General features: G+C 40.7%; 1 protein-coding gene across 3 annotated transcripts in view; it reads left to right on the forward strand.

Moving 5' to 3' along the window:
• The first annotated feature begins 3,184 nt into the window (after nt 1-3,184).
• Nucleotides 3,185-25,188, forward strand: part of LOC115355829 (protein EFR3 homolog B) — a 47,575-nt gene continuing 25,571 nt past the window's right edge. The window contains exons 1-5 of one of the 3 annotated variants that reach the window (XM_030046733.1): nt 3,185-3,404; nt 3,912-4,051; nt 21,883-21,959; nt 24,049-24,176; nt 24,882-25,032. In XM_030046733.1, coding sequence (XP_029902593.1) covers nt 4,045-4,051; nt 21,883-21,959; nt 24,049-24,176; nt 24,882-25,032 — 363 coding nt within the window. In that variant the 5' untranslated portion in view covers nt 3,185-3,404; nt 3,912-4,044. Of the gene's footprint in view, nt 3,405-3,911; nt 4,052-4,651; nt 5,169-12,692; nt 12,782-21,882; nt 21,960-24,048; nt 24,177-24,881; nt 25,033-25,188 lie in introns of those variants that run through there. The other 2 variants (XM_030046732.1, XM_030046734.1) reach the window with 2 other exon arrangements.

Genomic DNA, 25,188 nt, shown 5'->3' on the forward strand with positions numbered 1-25,188 from the left:
TTTGGCGGCATCCTAAAAACAACGAGTGAGTGACTACAGAATGTTGGCATGATTTATCTTTAGTGAACATTTCAAGCATTTCAAGAACTGAAGATGATGCACAAATCCTGAGTTAGCCCAGGATAAAGCATTCATTTAATATTCCATTTAGAGAGAGAGAGTGTGTGTGTGTGTGTGTGTACACATTCAATCTGTTATTTCATCACGACAGCTCTCTTTGAAGTGCTTCTCTACCTGAGAGAAGAACAAGTCTCATATGGACAAAAACCCCAGAAGCTAAACAGTATTAAGACTAAACACGGCCATTAATCAGCTGATTCCCACAGGGACTCAAGCCAAACTAGCACCAAACTAAATCCTATGGCCTATTTGCTTGTGAACACTTATGGCAGCAGTAAAGATCTATATTTACCTCTTGGCATTCATTACAAGTTGCTATGTATGCATTTGTGTATGATGAAAGGCTCCACCTGGACCGTGAACACATACCAGCTTTTTGCAGGCAAGCGTTTGCACGTGCAAGTGAAGCAGCTTGCAGTTGAGCTGGGGCCAAAGGGAAAGGAGGAAGTCAGTGTTGAGATTTTGCTCAGACACTGACACACTCCTCCATGCAACTCCGTCTGGAACATCTGCAAAACATCAAACAACAATGCCTCACACACCATACCTCTGTTTGCTTTTAAAGACACATTTCAGAAAAGTGCTGAAAAGGACTTTTTAACTCATGCAGTAAAATACAGTGATAAAAAATCTGATGGCACTCCCGACTTCGATGCCTGATTTCACCAAAGTTTTTTTTTTCTTTAAATAATTTTAAATAGTTGCATACATTTTCATAACAGTATCTGAAATAGGACATGAAATATGCCAGTTTATACTCCAGTCACTAAAAAAAACCAGAACAAAACAAAACAAAAAAAAAAACACAACCATTGACATAATTGTCCCACTTTGTTTGGGAAGATAATAATTCACAAGTATTTCTTGTGCAGTAACAACAACCTGCTAAAGTTCTTTCTATTAACCATGACGACTCCACCATCATTAGCTCAGTAACTTGTCTAAGTCACATCAGTCCACACAGCCATCTACTTGGGGTCCAAGAGAGAGACAGATGACAGCAACACATGCCTTAGGAGGACAAAAATACTGGAACATAATAGACTCAGTGGTCTGGTGGCTTAGTGGGTTTAAGAGACTCTAGGGCAGTGGGTGGCTAAGCATGCAAGGTAGGGTCACCCAGCTTAGACCTCAAAAAGGTGACATGATGTGTCATGACATCTACCAATCATAGTAAAGTTGTCCTCCACAGCCTCACTACATGGGCTAACACATTAATGACATGGAGGCAATTCAAGCTTTTATTCTCAGGAAATTTACTACTGCAAGGAAAGTGCAGACTGGACAGTTATGGACAATTCAGTCGTTGCTGCTTCATTATTGTTGCTGGCAGGAGAAGAAGAAAAAAGCACTTATTCTATCAATATACACTATATTACCAAAAGTATTCGCTCACCTGCCTTTACTCATACTATGAACTGAAGTGCCATCCCATTCCTAACCCATAGAGTTCAATATGATGTCGGTCCACCTTTTGCAGCTATTACAGCTTCAACTCTTCTGGGAAGACTGTCCACAAGGTTGAGGAGAGTGTTTATAGGAATTTTTGACCATTCTTCCAAAAGCGCATTGGTGAGGTCACACACTGATGTTGGTCGAGAAGGCCTGGCTCTCAGTCTCCGCTCTAATTCATCCCAAAGGTGTTCTATCGGGTTCAGGTCAGGACTCTGTGCAGGCCAGTCAAGTTCATCCACACCAGACTCTGTCATCCATGTCTTTATGGACCTTGCTTTGTGCACTGGTGCACAGTCATGTTGGAAGAGGAAGGGGCCCGCTCCAAACTGTTCCCACAAGGTTGGGAGCATGGAATTGTCCAAAATGTTTTGGTATCCTGAAGCATTCAAAGTTCCTTTCACTGGAACTAAGGGGCCAAGCCCAGCTCCTGAAAAACAACCCCACACCATAATTCCTCCTCCACCAAATTTCACAGTCGGCACAATGCAGTCTGAAATGTACCGTTCTCCTGGCAACCTCCAAACCCAGACTCGTCCATCAGATTGCCAGATGGAAAAGCGTGATTCATCACTCCAGAGAACGCGTCTCCACTGCTCTAGAGGCCAGTGGCGGCGTGCTTTACACCATTGCATCCGACGCTTTGCATTGCACTTGGTGATGTGTGGCTTGGCTGCAGCTGCTCGGCCATGGAAACCCATTCCATGAAGCTCTCTGCGTACTGTACTTGGGCTAATCTGAAGGTCACATGAAGTTTGTAGCTCTGTAGCAATTGACTGTGCAGAAAGTCAGCGACCTCTTTGCACTATGCGCTTCAGCATCCGCTGACCCCTCTCCGTCACTTTACGTGGCCTACCACTTCGTGGCTGAGTTGCTGTTGTTCCCAAACGCTTCCATTTTGTTATAATAGAGCTGACAGTTGACTGTGGAATATTTAGGAGCGAGGAAATTTCACGACTGAATTTGTTGCACAGGTGGCATCCTATGACAGTTCCACGCTGGAATTCACTGAGCTCCTGAGAGCGGCCCATTCTTTCACAAATGTCTTGTTTCACAGTCTGCATGCCTGAGTGCTTTATTTTATACACCTGTGGCCAGGCCAAGTGATTAGGACACCTGATTCTGATCATTTGAATGGGTGAGCGAATACTTTTGGTAATATAGTGTATCTATATCTGTCTATCTATCTATCTATATTAGGATCAAATGATAATTGACGCATAGTTTAAACAATGCTTCAATTACCATTTCTCAAACAGCAAAGTATTATTGAAACATATCTGTCAGTTAGCTGTATTACTATCCCAAGTGTGCAGAGACATAAGGATGGTTTTGTAACTTTTCAAGCCAGAGACAGGGACACCCCCTTCACCTCAGAAACCACCACCCACAGGACTTCTTTCTTCTTTTTGCATCTATATCTATATATCCACACACACACACACACACACACACACACACACACGTATATATATATATATATATATATATACTCTCTCTCTCTAGATCTATATATGTATCTGTCATACTGTTTTTATTTCAGAGCGTATTGCACTCAGAGTACATTATATACAGTATATCATAGAGTAGGGTGTGTTCCAGCTGCTGACCTGATGTGCTGCTGTGCTGTACCTCTGGCTGCTATGTGTTGACACATTAAGAAAGTCACTCTTCATTGGCAGCTTGAAAGCTTGAATCCTGGAGCTAGAATCAAGCTAGGTGACTGCTAAACGCTACTGTTAACTGTCTCGGCATCTCCTCAAACTTTCCTCAAAGTAGTAAACTGCCCGTATGCCACACATTTCTCGGATTTTAATTCCGTTCACTACATGGTAAGTCATGTTTGTTGACACCGTGGCTGTTTCTATGGGAAAGGGTCAAATTAAAAGTCTCTGGTTGTGTGTACTCTCCAGCTAACGTTAGCTAGCGTAGCTAACCAGTTAATTCAGTTGACGGTAGCCGTGTTAGCATAGATAAATACTTGCTAAGTGCTTGGTGAGTTACCAGTCCTAATTAACTTCGTTCAGTTCATTGTTGGATAGTACAAGCGTGTGTGAGTAATGTGGTTGAAGACCCAGCACAATTCGGCTCTCAGAATTAGACAAATTTAGCTGCAACGTTAGCATCGCTAAGTAAATTAACTGACATCTTGATCTGTAGCATAATCACTTGGAATTTTCTGAAAGAGAGTCAAAATATTACGGTTGACAAAACGTTTCTCATGTGGTCACTTTAAAAGGGTAGCAAAGGGGATTGCGGGCATTTTGTTACGTTCACACATCGTCCATTCATCCTTTTTGGGTAGCACAGCTAACTTGGATGCATTCGATTTTCCACAGGCCAAAAACAATCCAGCGGTTTTCCTGAATTTTCAAGCCCCGGGAGGAGTCGCAGTTTGGGGCTGAGGAGCCCTCCACCGCCCAACCTCTCTGAACCTTGTTGAGCAACGCCGCCCTGTGACGAGCATCGAAAATGACAGGTGGGTCATGGTAATCTTTTGCTGAGTTACAAATCTGAAGTCCTGCACACCTGTTCTAACACTGCCTGTTGGAGATATTTCATGCCTTCACAGTTGAATATTGTGCAGATCAATAAAAAACGCTGCAATTAGCAGAAAGTGCCTGAGATACCTAATCAAAATCCAGAAGGAACTGATACCAGAGAGAGACTGACTGAGGAAGGGAGCATGTTATGCCACAGTGCCACAGTTTGCCTGTGTGAGTTCTCTGTTTGTATGTGTGTACATGTGCCTGTGCATTTGTGCAGCCAAGTGTATATTAGGTGAAAGTGCACAGAAACCACTATCCATATGCTTGTCTGTATCTGTGGATGGCTGAACTCCTTAAACCTCCAACCAAGTGGCTGAATAGTTGTCAGTCAGTTCCCTTCTCTCCTCCTTTCTCTCTCTCCTTCTTTCCCTCTCTTCACCCTTGCAATGTCTATCCACCCTCCGTCTCTCTGGGAGAGACGGAGGGTGGATAGTGAGTTCCATTGTGTTAGTGAGATGTTTATTAATGAGAGAGAGAGAGAGAGAGAGAAGGATGCAGAGAGAGCAGAGCTGCTGCAAGACTAATCGCTAATCTCTCCGTTAATACGGTCAGCCAGCCTGAGTTAGCTGACTTGGGATCTTCAAGACGGGAACACAGGCAGCTGTTCGTCAGCAGGGACTTTGTGGGTTTGTGCTTGTGTGAAACTTTCCATGGAAGTTTAACGTAGCTTTTCTGGACAGACTTGGCGAAGGACAAGTGCGCTTTCGTGTGTGCATAGTGATTTACTGAGGGCAATTTGTTAAGAATTGGTAAAGTTGCGCTTGCTTGAATTGTTTAAAGGCAAGGTGCTCATGTTTCATATATGCTGATCAAGCTAGATAGATTTTAGTTTAGGCAAAACTTACAGATTTTCAGTTTCATAGACCCACGTGTCTGTGAGTGTGTCTGACTTTGCACAGGAGGTTTTCTGTGTGTATGAGAGGGCTTGTGTGTGTGGGCTGTTGTGTGTTTGCTTGCCTGTCATGCCCCTGCCTGCTCCTGATGTCCCTGCCTCTCGGAGGCTGACACTGGACTGCCGTAACCTTCTGGACCATCGTGTTGGCAAGGGTAAGTGCCACCAACACCTCCTCTGTTACCCTCCTCTCTCCCCCTTTTTGTTCCTGAGTATTAGGACCAGCATTTTTATCAGAAGTTTTTATTTTCTCCCCTGGTTATCCATTATGTCAGACAAAAATATATTTAGCTGCAAATTGGGTTTTACAGCTCAACCACGGTCAGCGGGAAGAGTTTGTTTTGTTCAGAACTGCCCTGTTCCCTGTGAAATGGATTTAGCCTTTTTCAAAGCTTGTTGAGGATACTTGAGAGCTTGAGCAGGCTAATAGCTGACATCAAAAGGAACACTGGCTGATGAGCTGTGTACCTCTAAAACCTGCTATTTTAACACTAACACTCACAGTTTAGTTTTACATATCTAAATATCCATGATTGAACAGTTTCATACTTTTTGGTGTGATTTGGTATAGTTCTAGTGACCTTTTTTTTGAGTGAAACCAGATACAGCATGAATGTAGCATCAGAGTACTTGAATTTTTCATTTTTGCTGACTAGCTCTCACCAGTTAAAATTACATAGCATAATATCAAAATATGCTCATGTGTCAGGGCATAGGGAATTGGAAACTCAGATGGGAGGCAGATCTCATTGCAGTGTGAATATTCTCTCTAAAAGGTTTGAGTGTTTGAGTTTCCCTTTGCCCTGCTGGAAGGTATTGAGAGCACAAGCTCTTTAAACTGAGGAGTACACGCATTTCTGCTTTACTAACTGATGAAATTTTGATGATCCTTATGGATTAATTAAAAAAAATAAATAAGGGGGCGCACTGGAGGCTGACTGGTAAAGAGCGTGTTCCATGTGCCGGGGCTTAGTCCCAGTCGCAGCGGCCGGGGTTCGAATCCGACCTCAGGTCTTTTGCTGCATGTCATCCCCTCTCTCCCCCTGCCTTTCCTGTCTGTCTCTACTGTGACTGTAAAATGAAGCACAAAATGCCACAAAATAATCTTAAAATAAATAAATAAATAAATAAGTAATAAGTGAGAATTTGATACCATGCTGCCTCAGTGCAGATTGACCAGATGCTCATTATACACTTGAGTGATGTGTTAAGTTTATTGCCCATTATACAGTATGTCCATCTGCGTCGGTGAATATTGTTTTACTAGGTGATCTGTATGTCTCCATCAGCATAAAAACAAATGTCTGCACATGTTTTGTACAATACCTTGGGCTTAACAGTATGGGAAAAAATAAGAAGCAGATTTTTTTTCCTCAAATTTTCACAATTTTCACCAACTACGACTACTACCCAACTGGAATTTTTGAAGGCATGATCATGTCACTGGTGCATGTTGTGTAGATGAGTGGATTGGGGATCAGTGTCTGTTATAAAGTTACACATAGTCAAAATCTTGATTTTATGATTTAGGATTTTTTTTTGCATTGTGAATTCCAAGCTTTACGTGATCATTTATGGGTTTAGCAAGTTTTGTGACCTTTAGCCCCAAGTTAAGTTAATTTCATGGCAAACAGCATATCGTCAGCCAGAAAGCAGGGCTACGTGTCTGGACTCCTAAAGAGATGACTTTAGAAACAAGATTTTCACCACAGCACTGATCAGTGGGTCATTTGAGATTGCTCTTTTAAACTGGAAAAAATGCAGTATGTTTACATGCACTATAGTGATCGGGTTACTCCCCTTGTACCACAGTTAGCTGATATTTAAACTGCCATGTAAACGAGAAACTGGGTTTCCATAATCAGGTTAAAGGATTAAGAGAAACCCAGTTAACACAGCCATATTTCTTTTGGAAAAACTAGATTACTGGACCATGTAAACCTCACATTTCTGAATGGCTTCTTACATGTGCAGGAAAAGACAGTGGAAAAGGGAAGTGACACAATAAATTCACACTGTACAATACTTGGGAGAGTAAAAATATGACTGTTAACCACTTAAACATTATGTTCTTATGTCAGCATTATGATGGAAAAAAAAACTATATGCTATTCTTACTTCCATTGTAAGTCATAACTGGGGTTTTTAGGTAATTGGATTTTGTGGTTTAACCTGGTTACTCACAATAATCTGGTTTCTTATGTGCATATTAACACAGTCAGTGTTGAATAGGGGTGAGTATTCGCAAGAACCTCACGATACGATACGTATCGCGATACTTGGGTCACGATATGATACGTATCACGATATTGCGATTCAAATAGAGTTTCTGTATATGTACATCAAATGATATTGATCAGAGCATCAATTTGTCAATTGACGAGTGCGTGAATCAATGTATCATTGGAATATTCTCTTTATTTGATTAGCTGGTGCATGGCAGGGCCTTCTGAATTCTACCCGGAACTCACTTGATTCCTCTACCTGTAGGGCCCTATAAAATCTATTTAATTTTTTCCCAAATTCCGTTTTTTACCTTTTACTCTTATTTTACTACCAAAAAAGAGTGTGTTTTTAATGTTAATGACTAAAATGTTAATGACTAAAATGCACACAAATGAAATAGAAATTACCTTAAATGAATTGAGGTAACAAATAACACTTTATTTATTTATTTAACAATTACATTGACAGACCTAACAATTCAACTACCAATGAATGAGCAGTAGAATGCCTGTGATAACATAGATTGAAAAATAACTGGAGGGGACTGGAGGGGTTGTGCCACCCAGATTTCCGCAATTCCGTCCGCGATTCCGTGATTGCAGAAATTATAGGGCCCTATACCTGTTCCACTGTTATAAAAAAAATAGCGGCGCAACTTGGTGGGCATTATCCTGGTAATATCTCTGCGTGAGAAATACAAGGTGTGGCGTGTGAACGGGTTGAAATGCGTGTCTCACGCCCAATGCTCGAGACTTGAGAGCCCTTAAACATGAATCATTATTCTAATAAAATATCGATATTTGGAGTTGAAAAGTCAATATCATATTGGGCGGCAAAGTAACGCGATATACAAGGATACAAGGATACAAGGAAGTTTATTTGTCATTATACAACAGGTTGAATAATATTGCAAATATATCGCCATATCGATATTTTTACCCACCCCTAGTGCTGAAGTGTCCTTGAGCAAGACACTAAATGCCTACCAGCTCCCAGGATGTGCTCTGTAACTAAATGTACACTTTAACACCTGAGAAGGGGGCAAGCGGACAGATATATTTCACTTCTTGGGATCAGTGGATTAGTACAACTAAACCAGCCCCAAGCCCAAAAGTGCAGGTGCAGGTGCAGGATGCAGGGTAGCAGGCTGCAGCCTCAAGACCAACAGTCTTTTTCAGTTTTTAATAATTCTTTTAGTTCCACTTACAGAACAATTGACCAGATTTTTAATTCAGTTAAACCTGTCCTGAAGTAATCTAATCAGTTTTCCCTGCTGATTAAATGAAAGTCGGGTGATTGTAGGTAATTAGAAGACCTAGCCTGATATCGTCCCCTAATGCAGTAGCATAGATGTTTCTAATGATCTGATTAAAAAAGGACTTGATGCACATGGACATGCATTATCTGCAAACAATAGTACTTAGGTTTGACCAATGATGTGTAATAAAGTTTTTGCAATGTCATAAATTCTTTGAGGGTGACCTATGTGTGTGTGTGTGTGTGTGTGTGTGTGTGTGCATGAAGGTTTCTTTGGTAAAGAACCTTCATGCCAGGAACAGGAATTCTGGTTTGTGCTTGGCAAGTGTTTATGTCTTCCCAGATGAAAAGGCCTAAATGATGAGGCATCAGCTTCTGCTTAATTACAGATTACAGAGTGATCAATTAGTGTGATTCTCAAGCAATTTCCCTCAGGAGCATTGCTGCCTTGCAATATTCAAACTATCAAAGCAATGAGTCACATGCAGTTCAGACACCATACTACTATGACAGCTGGTTAGTTATGGTGAAGGTTAGTTTGCGCTGTGGTGAGTGTTATAAAATCAGCAACAGATAATCATCATTTTGTGATTTATAACGAGTAAACGGAGGCACCGACTTGATCAGTTGAGCCAGACAGGAAGTGTGAACAGACATTAAGGTTAACTGCCAACTCCTTACAGTTTCTCAAAGAATAATCATAGTGACAATAAAACAATAATAATAAAGACAATATACAGTACAATTATCAAAAGGCAACTAGATTTACAGTAAATAGCAAAATAGGTAATTATTCAGTAAAGCTACTAAGGCTAATTAAATGTTAGATACTTGTACAGAGGTCACATGCACAATTGTTATCACAGTAATAAAGAAATCGGCTCATCATTTTTCACACAGAAATTATGCACGTATCCATTTCAACTACTAGTCAGCTGCACTGCTCTGAATGTTCAGATATTAACAGTTATTAGTTAATCACTGAGAAAAACCAACACAATAAAAACAAAATAAACTACACAAAAATATCCTTAAATGTCACACACATGCTGTGTGTCTTGGAGAATCAGGCAAACATTACATTGGATTCCCAACATTAATTGACCGGTGTTACTGTAAATGATGCACTGGCAGCTCATCCCTGTTTAAAATATCAAGCTAGCAAGCGAAACATGATCGGTAACAAACTTACAAACTTTGAATGATCCATCCATCTTATTCAGTTTCTGTTGTTTCAATGTGTAACTGTACATGTAACAGTTAATCTAGTTTAGCAACAAAGTATTTATGTGCCTTGGTAACATTCATCCACCTGAGATAATAAAAGGAACAAGATATGAGCTGGCTGGTCTTCAGCCGTTCACTGATTACATTAAGGCTAACTGACGTCTGCCTACTGAAAAATGCAGCGCAAGCCCACAAAGGTACATGTGCCTTTAGGTTCCAAAAGTGAAATGAATAAAATTCATAGGCAGGCAGTCTGTAAGTGTGCAGAACAGTGCAACTGCAGTAGAAACTACAAAAAATAAAAATAGGCATTATCCTGTGCGCCCCACATACACAGAAGCACGTGCTTTGCTGGTATTACTTTTTAATGCATTCATGTTGACAAAACATCTGTAATCTGTCAAGAGAAACCACCCTCTCTACGTCACAGCCATCTGCAGGTGGATTTCCACTGAGGCTGGCATGCCTGCAGAATGGCACAGGATGAGGATGTTCCTCTGACCTCTGACCTTTCACCGAGCAGTTGAGGATACGATGCATCTCGTTGCAGTTGGAATGCAGGGAATGTAAAGTGGGCCCTCCCACTGGCAAGCTCCTGGCCTGTCTACCCTAAAACCTCCCAGACCTGCAGCCACATCACAACAAAAGCCACTTGGCTGAACACAAACCACCAGCGGGGTAAACACTCCACAGTTCACGAGTCAACAGATCACAAGTCAAACCTGTTAAATATCCACAGTTTCTTTGGCAATTTTCTAGTTTTTTGTATATGTAGATATAGATACCATGAGAAATTTTCTGACAATAAAATTTTAGGCATTTTGTAGATGAATTGATCATTTAGTCTGAATTCAGTTAAAGCCTACTCTAGTTGAACAGGCTTTGCCCTAGATTTTATAGCCCGCTTTCATGAGTAGCCCTGAACCGCAGCAGGTGACTGGTTGTGTATATTTCAGTTCACAGAGGCATGCCAGTGACAGCTCACTGTCAAGTAGTGAAGACACTGCTCCTCTTCTCACTCAAACTGTCACGTTTGGAGGCATGGTTGATTTGCCAGCTCCACAGCCTATTTTTTATTCTTAGTCATTATGTCTACCAAGGAGGGGAAACGTCTGGTAGGGGGTATGTGATTGCCCCTGTCTGTCCCCCCGCCTGTCCGTCTGCTTGTACGTCTGTCGATGTGTAAACCTGATGTATTTGCATCTATGGCAAGCTTGGTCATGTGCCAGTCTGCTTTAAGGCAGCATAACAATTGGCGGCGCTTAACACAAGGCTAATAGATATTTTAAATTCTATTTTGTGCAAAGATGATGATTCTTTACTTATTACTGATGATGTTTTATTTCTCTGTATGTGCTCATAGTGAAACATTCCATTAACTAGTACAGTCATTATTTTTTGTTAGATACTGTCCTCGCAACTATAACTAACAGCACTAATTCAGTTATATCAGACATAATTTTGCACACAGAACATTGAAGGCTGAATTATATTTGCTTTCCATATTTTTGTTTGACGTTCCATATCCTTTGTAGGCATGTTTCCCAGCCATAAAATGTCAGGCAATTACTGTGTGTGGAACAGTGTTAAATATTAATATGAGACTCCACATTTTCATGTCAGTGGATGCCGAACAAGTATTTGTATTAGCTAGCTGGGACAAATAATTGATACAGCTCAATACTGCAATATTTTTCACAATGCTGAAAAATAATGGTGAAGAGGTTAGAGAATACCTCTTTAATATGAATTATATACTTTTGTCATTGTATGATGTTACGATATCTAAATTTTAGTTCATTAAATGTGCTGTGCTAATTGTGTATTTAATGGAATATGAATTTTGAGTTAAATTGTTGTTGGCCAGTTTGTTGCTGGATTTATCATGTAATATGTTCTGTGCTCTATGTTTGTTAGGCTGTCCAGCTCTTTTGTTGAAGTTTGTATTTCAAGCTCTGTTTACATAGTATTACAATTATACAAATTGTATTGTGACCCATTTCTTGTGGTGTGTATTGTATCTTGAGGTTTTTTTTCCTATAGAAAGTTGTAGTATTGGCAGTATGCTATTTATTAGGAATGATAACATGAAGGAGGAAGGGAGACATTTGATGACTGGGCTTTAAAACTGAGGGCAATATAAAGGAAATGCCATAAGCATGGAGACACTGCAAGGAAGTAAAACAAGAGGCAAGGAAAGATTAATGATGGACAAGAGGGAAAGAGTGATGCTGGCAGGGGGCGGGGAGAGGGAGAGGAGATTGCGTGGGTGGGAGGTCTTCTCCCTCTCTACCCCGTAGTGCACATCTCTCTCTCTCCTCTCTCTCTCTCTTTCTCGGAGGCTGTGAAAAAATGATTGGAGCGAGGTGTGCATGTGTGTCTGTGCATTTGTGTGTGAAATCCGCGCTGTCCGCTTGAGAAGGAGCACTGTTGCAGAAGGCAAAAGGGAAAATCCAAGGTCATCACGGCATGCTTCTCTCTGACGTTGCCTTTCAGCCCCCCTTGCGCGTGTCTCTGTGTGTGTGTGTGTGTGTGTGTGTGTGTGTGAATGTATATATGTATGTGTGTGTGCATGTGTGAGCGCATGTCAGGGAGCGTGTATGTAATTCATTGCATCAAGCCAGCCAGGCTCTGCACCAATCACCGCGTGCATTTATGTGCCTTTTAGCTTTTAGCACACGTGCAGGCATTCATCCCAGAGTAAGCAGCGTGCGTGTCTGTGTGAGCATCTGAACCTGCATTAACAAGGCTGCAGGCATCTATAGAGAGAGACTTCATCATCACAATCGATGTACGGTAAGAACAACAAGCATTTGTAACTGTATGGGGGTATGTTGTCTTTCCATGCGTGTATGCAATGTGAGGCATTCAGTGCTCAGCCAGTTTTCCTACATTCTCCAAATTGCTTGTCCTCGTATTTCCCTGGTGGCAGACTGCACCTCTCACCAGACTGTAACATCTCATGAAATCACATTATGGAAACTGGACTCTTGCGAGGATATTGGTCTGGCAAATTCCAAATTTACCACGAAGAACCACTTTGAAGATGTTTATTTTGGTAATAGCAAAGGCTTATTTGATCCAATACTTTTTGCTCACACATATAGTTTGCTTGTATGGGGTTGTTGTGGAAATTGTGTATTGTGTACTTGTAGCATATCAAGTGGCTGATTTACTGTGCTAGCTGTTGTGGTGTTTGTGTACATGGGATTCAGTGTAAGCTCTGCTGATTTCTTACTTGGTGGTGTTCATGGCTCTTCAGTGCGGCATTTTAAGTCTTAAAAATAATTTACCTTACCTGGAAAATTGCAAACAGGGTACATAAGCTATTCAAAATTGAAATTTGTGACGGCATTTTGTGCATATCTTTTTCTGCATCATTACTATAATGGAGGTTGCTGCTGCCTGCCCATTTGCACGATTATATTTTTTGTATGTTTTTTTATGCTGTGTGGTGTATCTATCACGTGTATATTTTTGTTTAGGAGAAAACAAAGATAAGTTCCAATCAGTCAGTCACTATTTTTAAAGGACGCCAGTCTAAATTGCTTTCCTATGCTCCAAACTTTGTCCCCTTTTGATAAAAAGCCTCAACAAAGCTCTTGATATTGCTGGCTCATGTTGATATCTGATGCATTGATTAGCCCTAATTAATCGTGCAGTCAGCTTAGCCTGCCATGAGTTTGCAAGCTATTGATGGAAAAAAAAATGACTGTGGTTATTCGTGGTAGCCTGATGAAATAACACACAGTTGCTGCGCACTGGAAGATTGAGCTCAGTTTGTCTGGATTGTACAGTGCATCTTGAGCCCTTCACACTCCATTCTTGGTGTCTGTGTGACTGTGATTCATGGCGTGTTGAATCGGCCTCGTGTTATGAGGATTTGCTGGCAGGTGGGTCTGTATATCAGCGTGCTGGTCGCATCATATCAGACATGTTCTCTCCCACCCACGCTGGATCGGATGTTTGCTTTGAACGTGGCATGGTGCACATATAGCTATGATTGTGGATATGTTTTTGTTCCTCTGAAAGTGTGTTTGCACGTGTCTGTGCATGAGTGAGAGAGAGGAGCACAGCCAGTCCTAGATTTTTTTTTTTTTTTACATTCTTTAAGCAAGGTTTGTTGGGAGGCATACACTGCGAAAATGTGATTTTAAAATGTAAACATCATAAATAAAACACATATAGAAGCACATAAATAAAATATTAATCATAAAGAATAAGTTTTGTATTAATAGCATCAGCGTCATTTTAAAATATACTACAAATTTCGAAGACATTAGGTGATTGTTTTTCTGACTTGCCAATGCTGATCCCAGAATTGACTGAACAGCCTTTAATCATTTTTTTAAATTTTATGTTATTACAGTTAGAAGTTTCTGCATATATAGCAGAAGATCCAAACCGTCTTTGTTTTCCCACTGAACTGAATCGCACAGCCCAGTGGGAAGGTAAAATAAGCAATGGCTCGTGCAGTCGGTGACCAGCTTGCTATAACCCTCTGGTCACTGTCTGATCAATTTGTGGGTTGTTGTCTAGTTCTTCCTGTTTCACCAAAATACTTCAATAGACCTCATCTGTCAGTTAAAGCCCTTTTGGCACCACTTTGGTTAATTGGAATCAGTCAAATGGAAACTCATTGTGAGGAGGTTGCTTGTTCTCGCAGGACCCTAAGGAGCCTCTTAGACTGCATAGGAGGTAGAGCCAATGATGACGAAGAGAGACCATTACATGTGAATGTTTGGTTATGTATGCTGTAATGTATTTGTAGGTGATTATTCCTTGCATGCCATAGTGACAGGAGCTCATGTCTCTGTGCCAGGAGCCCTAATGGCTCAATCAGCATCTCCTCTGATGTGCTCATCGTTGCTCTTCTCTTAGCTTCTTCTTAGCTGCAGCTCCATCCAGCTGTCTCAAAACTCACGAGCTCGTTGACATGCATGCATGTCAGGAGGCTATTTAATCAGCCTTACTTTTTTCATTGCTTGATTACACTTTGCAGTTCCATTTCTAGCCTCCTATCTTTCTAGCACTTGCCTTTGAGTGCATGAATTTACAATATAATGATGTTCTTGTCCCACTCCTTTTCTGATGTAAAAATAGCAGGATGTGCCCCCCCCCTTTACTTATGTAATAATGCCCCTGAAGGACATAAGACCTTTTAACCATCATGAGAAGAATAATGTATTTTGCACTATATGTGTGTGTATAATGTATGCGATTGCGTATGTCAAGTTTAGCCAACTTAATAAGCCTAGTTTGCCAGCCAAGCTGTTCACAAACCCAGGTGAAGAAGTTTGTATTTATAACGCTATTGCATACACACACACACAGATCCCAGGGTGTGTTTAATGTTCTCCTTGCGGGGCATCAGGACTATATTTACTCACACTTGTCCGCCACGTGACAGCGGGAGCAACCAAGCGGCTTTGGGACAGCAGGTGCAGATATGACACTGCAAGATGTACTGGGCTACTTGTGACACTCCTACTGTGTTTGTCTGTGTGTAACGCAAAACTGGGCTATTTTTTTTTTCTCAGGTGTCTCAATTGCTGGTCTCAAGGACAGGGGAACACACACAATACTACAACAAGCTCACTTAGACATGGGAAAGCATGCATAATTAGCAGAAAATGAGCAGTGTGTGTTTGTGTGTGCTATGTCTTTGCATAGGGAGTTGTTAATTGGAGACATTTCAGTGTATGAGGCCTTCCTAATTACTGGTCCCATGCTTTTTGTTTGGTTCATTGGGGATCATTAAGACTGGCTGCTTCATGCTTTCATATTTTATAAGCAGTGAGTCCTATTTGGGGTGGCGAGCCATGATAGGGTTAAACTAATGTGTTTGTGTGTGTGCATGTTTGTTTGTGTACCATATTCCCTTGGTGTTAGATAGTGATTCACCCTCATCTTGTGGTCAAGTGGAAAGCTTTTCTGTGGTGTGTCATTGTCCAGTCCTGCTTCATGATGGCAGGAGTCCAATTAACACTTTCATCGTGTGTGTGTTTTGTAGTCTCATGCTCAAACATGTCTTTGACAGCGGCATTGCTGTCTGTGCCCCTCTTTTCTCTTTCCTTCACCATTCTTTCCCCTGTTCCTTCTCCATCTCCCTCTCCCTCTCTATTTGTCTGTCTCTCTCACCCTAAAGTGGAAACTTTAAGCTGACATCCTGGGGGAAATGGAGAATGTAATCTGTTAATGCACCGACCAGTTGTCACAGGGCTAAAAATAGCTTTTTGATTGGCTCGCTGCTCGGTGCGGTGATTTTTCGGAGTGGAGGTGGGGGATGGGGGGCATTGGAGTGGGCCCCCTTTACATGTGTAGACACACACCCACCTTTTTGCATGTCACATAGGATCCAGTCAAACAAACAGGTAGAAGATGTCACAGAGGCCAAAAGTCACCAGAGGTCTCAGTGGGTCTCTAATTACCATGAAGGTAATTGGCAGAGCACAGCTTGTTCTTGTGGGTAATGCAATTTTCTCCTCACCATGGTGAAAGAGGGACATGTTTCCTACTGGTATCATCCTTGTCTCTCCCTCCCTGTGTCTTCTGCTCCCCCTGTACTTACCCTGTTGACCCACTGTCCATCCAGTTTGCTCTCCCCAGCCTGTGTCATCTGTATGTGCGAATGTGTGTGGGAGCAAGAATGAACATAGTGTCCATCCCCTAACTGTCTTGTTAACTTGCCATGCAGAGTGGGTGGATGTCGTGAGACCACCTGCTATGTTGTGCTTTACACCGCTGTTATCCACATTCTCGTCCGCCCACCTCATTGTCCTTCCTTACCTGCTAACACACGAGCCCAACACCACAAAACACAAAACAACACTACCTTGTACATGCAGACAGATGATTGTTTTTTTTTTTGTTTGTTTTTTTTTTAACCAGTCTGGGGGTTTCCTTGGATTCCAGAAAGTTGAAAAGAACGCAGTATTGTCTTGGGATCGATGAGGCAGTTAGGTCCATATCCAAAGCACAAATGCTATTATGCTATTGCAATACAGTTTGAAGTGCATGCTTTCACGTGATGCAGCTATTTTCAGTGTTAGAAGACTCACCAAAAGCATCAAGTGGTACCTCAAACCACCTTGACACATCGCTTTGCTCCAGGGCGTTAGTGTCTGTGGCTGTCCTTGTTAGCCTAACTCCACTAACACCCTGTCAGGGACAATGTAAAATGCCATGGACAAAACTCTCACTGCCTGCACTTCAGCGGCTGGCTTTAAGATAGTTAATTGACTTACCAAAGTAAAGACTGTTCTGGAATCATGAAAGACTATTCTTCACATTGACTGTGGTCTACATCTCAAAGTTTTGTTTAAAAAGCAGTTTAACATGAAAAGTAGCAGTAGTGCCCTGGAACAGCTCTACTTAACATGTATGTTTTACTTTGGATTGTCAACAGAACACCTGAATAGCTGCGTTTTGTGTGGTTTCATGGAGTGCAGTGCCAGTAACGGCTTCGAGGTAAATGAACTTGTAGAGGTGAAGACTGCAGACTAAGCAGGTCATTTAGTTTGTATCGTAGAACTGTTAAGATGTGTGGACAAAATCTGTATTAACTGGTCTAGCAGCTGGCCTCAAAAGATAAGAAGCAGATGGAACTGGCTGTGCATCTTATAGGTCACTTATTTAGTTACTTTACCCCTGAAGTTGGTGAAATGCAAATGATTGCAGTGCACCTCAGGAGCATCAAATGACATCTGTAAGTTATTTCACCCACTGAGTTGAGGAGCCTAGGCTTAGCAACTTCTGGATAGTTCTCTGTTTTCTATTATTTATCAAGCAAAGAATTTTATGGGGGTGGATGAGAGACTCATAAAAATTCAATAAAGGAGTAAAAAATTCCAGCCAATCGTCAGTTAATGAACAGTACTGCATCACTACTATACAGTCTGCTATCCCACCAATAAAGACTGTTTACTGCAGTTTTCTAAGTTACAGTTGGTCTAACCAGAGTTTTTATTAACCCTTTGAAACCTGAGTAAATTTGCTTGTTTTCTTTCAAAAACATGGAGAAAAGTCAATTAGCAAAACACAACCAATAATAAAGCATTTAAAGAAAAAAAGCAAAACATGTTACAAGAAAATTGCCAAAAAATGATCAAAAAAGATATTTCTGATCTTTCACCAACATGGAAAAATTGATGAATAAATGATCAAGAAATGACCTTACAGTTAGAAGGAAATTAATACAAAGTTGCCAAAAAAATTACCATAAAATATGTTTTAAAAAAATCCAAATAAATAATAAGCTAGCACAAAATTAGCAGAAAAAAATATTAATAATAGTGTATTAATAAATTAATAACAGAAAATCAGTGAAACATTACTGGAAAAAATACTTGACAAATATACATAACTATTTAAAAAAATAATTACATAAAAAACAAGAATATTACTATAAAACAAAGAAGAAATAAAGTGAATTTAGTTAAGAGGGGTTTCAGAAGATTAAATGATAAAGAGAAATGACAGAACATTTCTGGAATGTCTTAAGAGTGAGAATTTCCTCAAATTAGCTTAAAAATAATAAACTTGACATTTTTAATAACAACCCAAATAAGGCACAAGCTTTTAACTGAACATAAGGAGTGACATTAGACATTTAAAAGCTCTCTCCATGTTGTCTTCACTTCCCTCCCATGTCTTCTCCCTCTTTTGTCACTCCTGACAGAGCAGACAGGACAGATTTTGACTGGACAGAGAATATGTCACACTAATCTGTGACTCATTCAACAGAACACAACCCAGCCCATCTCCCTGTCGCACTTCACCTCTGTCTGTCTCTCTCTCTCTCTCTCTCTCTCTCTCTCTCTCTCTCTCTCTCTCTTTGCGTCTGTGTCACTCTCTCTTCATCCTTCCCCTTTTTTTGTCTGCACCTGGGACCTGCTGCATTGTCGCTAATTCATCCTGGGTAACTCCAACACCCAGTCCCCGGGCCAAAACAGTGAGGAGAGGAAGAAGTATGGGAACAGAGGCCTCATTAGTGTTTGAAGTGATGGAGGAGAGAAGCGGAGCTATGAATAGACTCCGAGCTCTCAGAGATAAGCCGGAGCACTAGCAGAGCTCCTGCTGTGGAGTTTAGCAGAACTTTTTTGACAGAGCAGGCAGTGGCCTTGAAACAAGACGGCCTTTTAGAGCCCGGAGAGGCCTGACCCCAAATTCACACTAAGGCCACTGCTTCACTTGGATAGACAGATGGTAAAAATGGCTTTTACTGAGCTCAAAGGCTTCTAGAGGACATCCTGCTTGCCTTCCTCTTGGGTGAAGGTCACTGATAAGACACCACAGGGGTAGTGAGGGAGACAGGCTCCCTCTTAGTGTAACACCAAACACTGAGTCAATGATAAACTGTATATTTTGTCTTGACAATAGAGGGAAGGAAGGGAATGACAGCAAGAAGGAGAGAAGGAAGGAAAAAAGTACTTTCTTTGCAGCTTGTGTGATTTTTTTTTTTTTATTTCTGTTTCCTTCTTCATGTACATTTGAAGTGTGTAATGCAAACATACCCTTATTAAACTACTTTTCTTTTGATATTTTTTATGACTTCCATGTTTTTCTGATATTCATGTAGGCAAGACAGTGGTTTCAAAGAGCTCTGACAGAGGTTGAGCAATTCGTCTTAGGGTTGTTTTAGGAGGTTATCCCCTCTTCCAGTTTTCCTGTTCTCCCAGAGCCCCCTTTATGAGTCATCACTGCTGAATTCCCTCGACCAATCAGATTCCAGCTCTTACTGGCAGCCTTGCCAGCTCTCTCCTCACTGCAAAGTCAGACAAAGCGCTGTGTGTTACACTGCTGTCCTCAAGGCTCTCTCAAGGCTTGTTTTGTTTTGCATTGCACATACATCGCAGTGTGTGTGTTTGTGTGTGTGTGTGTGTGTGTGTGTGTGTGTGTGTGTGTGTGTGTGTGTGTGTGCGTGCGTGTGCGTGTGCGCATTCTCTTCTGAGTGGCATTTTTGTGTGTACTGTGAATGTCTTGTGACCTCATTCTATCCGTATCTTGCCTCCTTCAAATGTCTGCACAGAATCACCTTTTTCTCAGCCCAGTTTTGTGTGGGGAAATAAAACAATTCATTGTCAGAGCGTCCACCAGTGCAGGAACACGCTGTTCAGTCCTTAGCAGGTGCCAAGTTTCTGTCTCCCAACACCCCCGTGATGATGAATATGTCCTCATGTTTTTAATCTCACAGCCCTTTCTGCTTGATGCTGCCATGTCTGATACTGATATCAGTGGTCTTTATCTAAGGTGTGGCTAAGTGTTTCTGCATGGTGGTTGACCAAAAAAATGCATATTTGCAAATGCTTCCTGTATTTTGGTTTCACATGTATAGGGTTGCACGATTAAGTGTTTTGTTTTTTTTTTTTTAATAATACATTTTACATATTATGACTTCCCCTGAATACCACAAAATGATTTTTATGACTCATTCTGTTTGTTGCTCTGGCTTTATCAGACTCTCTCTGGTGATGTGTATCAAATCAAGGGCTCCCATTTTACCTCCCTGGCAATAGAGGGCGCTGTATCCATCACCCAAACATGCTCTGGCCATTTCATTTCAGCTGCAGAGAAACTTCACAGAGCAGACATCATGTCAGCCAAATAAAAAGTTATGTTACGTCATTTATGTCTCTACCCTCTTTGAAAGTGAAAAGAGAGTGCCTGGTTGACAGAAATATGTTGGTTTTCGCACCCCTAACTGATTTATTCTTCGACTTGAAAAGTTTTTGTTTTTCAGTTCAATTCTATGTATAGGTCAAGGAGAGCCACTATTAACAAGCATCACTTTTTAAAAAATAGTACAGTAAAAGCATTAGTTCCTGAAATCATTGAGAAATTGTTAAATATAACCAAAATAATCATGATTTTTTTTCGCCATAATTATTCTGCCCTAAGGCTTAGGGTGTTTTTAAGTACAAAAAAAAAAATAATTTCAAAATTTCGACCACCATTAGTTCAATTTTGACGAAGCTTAAAGGGACGATGCATATCAGCACTGTGGTCTGGCATCCAAAGAGTTTCATTGGGTGGCCCAGTAAGGAAGTTGTACTTAAAAGGGAAAATTTCTAACTTTGAAAGAACATTACTGTCATGTGCCTTGTTCCATTTTTGCAAAAGTTGTTAGATTTTGGTAGTGTGTTATGATGTTAAACTTGGACCGATTGGCCTTTTTTTCGAGGGTGCTAAAGTTAAAAGTCAAAATTTTTAACTCAAACATGATACCTCACAGACCACTGATCCACAGAGTTCCTGTGCAAAAAAGTTATGAACTACTTTCCCAGTCATGGAATACACCTGGAAAATTTGAAAACTGATCATATGTTCTGGAAATATTAGTAGAATTCTGGAAAATTACAAAATTTGGCTAAGATGACACATTCAGATTCCTACTGTACATCTTTAACCACTGATTCCCAGTTTCAAAGCCATTCTTACCCAGTTATGTTTTGGCGCACAGCATTCACGTGTAAGGAAGGCCAAACAGGTCAAACACTTGTGAAGCCAGCACTTTGATCAACACTGTGTTGACAAGACGTTTGCACATCATTAGCGTGCTGTTAACATGTTAATTTTGTTCATGCTGTGTAGTGCACAAACAATATGTTAACAAGATCTAATTAGAGACATCAGTTTCATGGCTTTTTTTTCTTGAACCTAGGCCACTGTGTTAAGGACTTAGCTTTCACATGTGGTACACGCTCTACCAGGTGAATTTGACACAGTTTGAGCCAATTATGCCACTTTGTCTGTTTGGAATCATTCTAATATAACTTTCTGTGAGCATAGCTAATGTGTGTAAATCATTGAGTATGTCTTAATGTCAAAATGGTAACCATGATGGGTCCAATTTTGATGAAATTTGGAGGAATGATACATTTTGACACAGTGCTGTGGTGTTTCAGACCTGATACCCTGATGGCCCTGATGGCGATGCTATGTTTAAAGGTCAAAATGTTGCTTTGACTGGCCTGGACTACTACAGTCAAATAATGATGAAATTTGGAGGGGTGATGCATTTTGTTAGTCACTGGCCTGAAGGCTACCTGCAACCTTCATACTTTATATTTTTCTACAGTCGTCAGTCATACCATGCATATCTAATTAATTAATCATGTCTCCCTCTCTCTTTCTTTCCCCATCTCTTTTCTTCCACAGGGGTGTGTGGTTGTTGCGGGGCCCTGAGGCCTCGCTACAAGAGGCTGGTGGACAACATCTTCCCAGAAGACCCGGAGGTGAGAAGCTCACCTCACACTTGTCTTTTCTTTTGACTTTAGAGAGAAAGGGTCCATTCTCCTCAGACAGTTATCCCCTTTTTCATCTGTGTGAACATTTATGGAAATTGTCTTGAGCTTGCTAAAGCCTTTAGTGATCTCTGATAAAAAGTAGCCGCCACCTCAACTTGGGGCCGTGTCATTGTGTCTACAAGTGAGGAGGAGTGGAGTGGAGCTGAGAGGAGAAGTTTGCAATTATCAACTGGAAACTGTGTATGGATGAGTCATAGACAGTTTGTTTATGGAGCAGAGGGAGGTGGTTTGTTTCCGAGATATCCCATCATTAATGCCTCTCTGGTGCGACAATAGTCGACTTTATCTGTCTGATCTGTCGCCAGCGTTACAAGACACTGGACTCTGACTCATTTCCTCACGATGTCACTGTGTAGAGTTTTGCGTCTTTGTGTGTGCTTCTGTGTGTGTGTGTACATGCTTTTTGTGCATCTGTGTTTTTGTGTACGCAGCCACCTGCACATTGTACTCCCAAAAATGGTTTCTAATTTAGGCTCTAAACTGCTGCCACATAAACTGTAACTAATGTAATCCTGTCATCTGGGGAATAATGGAACCCTCTGATAACATTCACACATGGACGAAAAGTGTTTCACTGTCTATGTGTGTATGTGTGTGTGTGTATGTGTGCATACTGTATACATGTGTGTGTCAATTATCTTTACATACTCACTAGCACATATAAAAGTTAGGTAACAAGCATTGTGCATATGGTGAAATTCATTCCAAAGTAGTGAGTCACAGCTGATCTTGATGTAAAAGTGAGCATGTTTCATCACATCTAGATACTAATACCAAAAACATATTCCTAGCTTTGACAAAAGCAATAAATTTAGTGGGCAGTTCAAATTACAGTGTGATTTAATCATTGGTAAAGTAAAAGATTGTTTCAAATGACAAACCCCAGAGGCAGGAAGAAGACGCTTAAGTGCATGTCAAGGATTTTTCCTGTCAGTCTTAACTCTGTGGATGACTAATATGTTTGCCTGTATATCAAAAGTTATTCTTTATAGAGCCACTTAGGCTGGGTTGCACCAACAAGGATTCATCCTTTTAAACCAGATTAAATCATATTTTACCATTTAAGTCTGTTGCACCAAACTGTAAAACTGGGTTTAAAATGAAGAAGAGTCAAATTAAAACCTCTCTATAAATCTCAGGTTAGTTTTTACTCCAAAGTTTGGGGTTCAATTTAACCCTGTTGCAGCAAAACTCCAATTTAAACTATGGTCTGGTGTTGACTTTAAACTTAAACTTAAGACTTTGAAATTTTAGCAAATTCACCTGTTTTCTTTCAAAAACTTGGGAAAAAGGCGATTAGCATATTAACAAGAAATGATCCCTAAATAAGCTCCCTAAATATCCCTAAATAATAATTTGTTAATAATTTTTAATAAATAATTTGTAACAAATTACAAGAAAACAACCAGAAGATACAAGAAAATTTAAAACTACACTTGGACCAGGATTAGTTTTAAATTGTGCAACAGTGCTCTGTTTGATTTTAAATCTGGATTTACTTATTTTAAAGCTAGTTTTACTAGATTTATTAAATTAATCTTTGTCGGTACAACCTATCTGTAACCTTGCAGAGCTACACACTGCAGGATACAGCTAGCTTACTACAGATGCTACCCGTCACGCTACCCAACATAGTGTTATTGAGTCATAAAATCCACACATTTTGCTCTGTTTCAAGTGTGTATCTGTCTTGTTTACTCAACTTCCACTCTCTCCTCATCACTTGAGTGTTCTGCTGACTCCCTGGTTTGGCTCAGTCTGAATGTAAATGGGATCTCTGTGGACCCATTGGATGTTTTTTAAGCTCTTTCCTCTTCCTGACCAGACCGGAGAGCTGGAGAGCGAAGTGGGTCAAGGGGGAAAGGAGAGATGAAAATCAGTGATGCTGCCACACTTTGAGTTTATAGCTTAAGCTGTTGCAATAGCTCAGTAGTCAGAAGAAAATGTGAATGAGACCCTGGAATTCTGTCCTTTCTCTCCCTTGCTCTGTGTCTCCCTCCCTCCATCCCCCTCCCAGGATGGGCTGGTGAAGGCCAACATGGAGAAGCTGACGTTCTATGCCCTGTCAGCTCCAGAGAAGCTGGACCGTATCGGAGCCTACCTGTCGGAGAGATTGTCAAGGGACGTGGCTCGACACAGATATGGGTGAGCATCACCAGTTGCCTGCCTAACAGTGCAGACTCCAGGAAGGGGTCTGTCTTTTCAAATCTGAAGTCACTGTCTTGACAAATACTGCATGTACACATCACTCATACTTCTCTGAATTTTATATTCTAAGCCATATGTCAGCTTAGTTCAATCAAATATGCTCACGCAAAGGTAACAGAGATTTGCTAAAATGAAGGTCATCTAGCAGATTATTATAAGTTGTGACCGCTGTCTGCTCAAAGTCCTTTCCCTGCACAGAGATTTAGATTATTTCACTGGCAGTGTGATCTGAATCTGAGAAACTATTGGGTGACAAGGTATACATTTAGACATTTTGACAAGCATATTTTGCTTTTATTAAAATTTAAAGTATTAAAGATAATATGAAATTCTTAAAGCTATTGTTCATATGATATTATGTCACTTCACCCCCAGCTTTTATGTGGGACAGTAGTGATGCTGTCTTCCTGTCATTGTTACTTAGTGCTGGATACTGGCTGGATGCTCCAAATGCTAACTGTTAGTGTCCTGCCATTGAGCTGGACCCCCCCCCTCCCACAGATAACATTCTTAAAAATACATGCATGCATTTACATGTCACTTTAATGAGCACTGCTCTTTATCCAAATATATCTATATACAGACAGCATTTAATACCAGGTGTAACTGAGCTCCATCTTTCCCTCACTCTTTCCTGCTCAGGTATGTGTGTATAGCCATGGAGGCTCTGGACCAGCTGCTGATGGCCTGCCACTGCCAGAGCATCAACCTGTTTGTGGAGAGCTTCCTGAAGATGGTGCGCAAGCTGCTGGAGTCAGACAAGCCCAACCTCCAGATCCTGGGAACCAACTCGGTGAGTGTCCTGGATTATATTAAGGCAACAATACATTACTTCTATTGAGGGGTATGTTGCTAATGTATTACTACTAAAAAGTAGAAATTAAAAAATATATTATAGATATCCATTGTAAAATACTTATAAGTTGATACCTGCAGCTGTAAAACAGTT

The sequence above is a fragment of the Myripristis murdjan genome, chromosome 24, assembly GCF_902150065.1.
Source record: "Myripristis murdjan chromosome 24, fMyrMur1.1, whole genome shotgun sequence".
Taxonomy (NCBI): domain Eukaryota; kingdom Metazoa; phylum Chordata; class Actinopteri; order Holocentriformes; family Holocentridae; genus Myripristis; species Myripristis murdjan.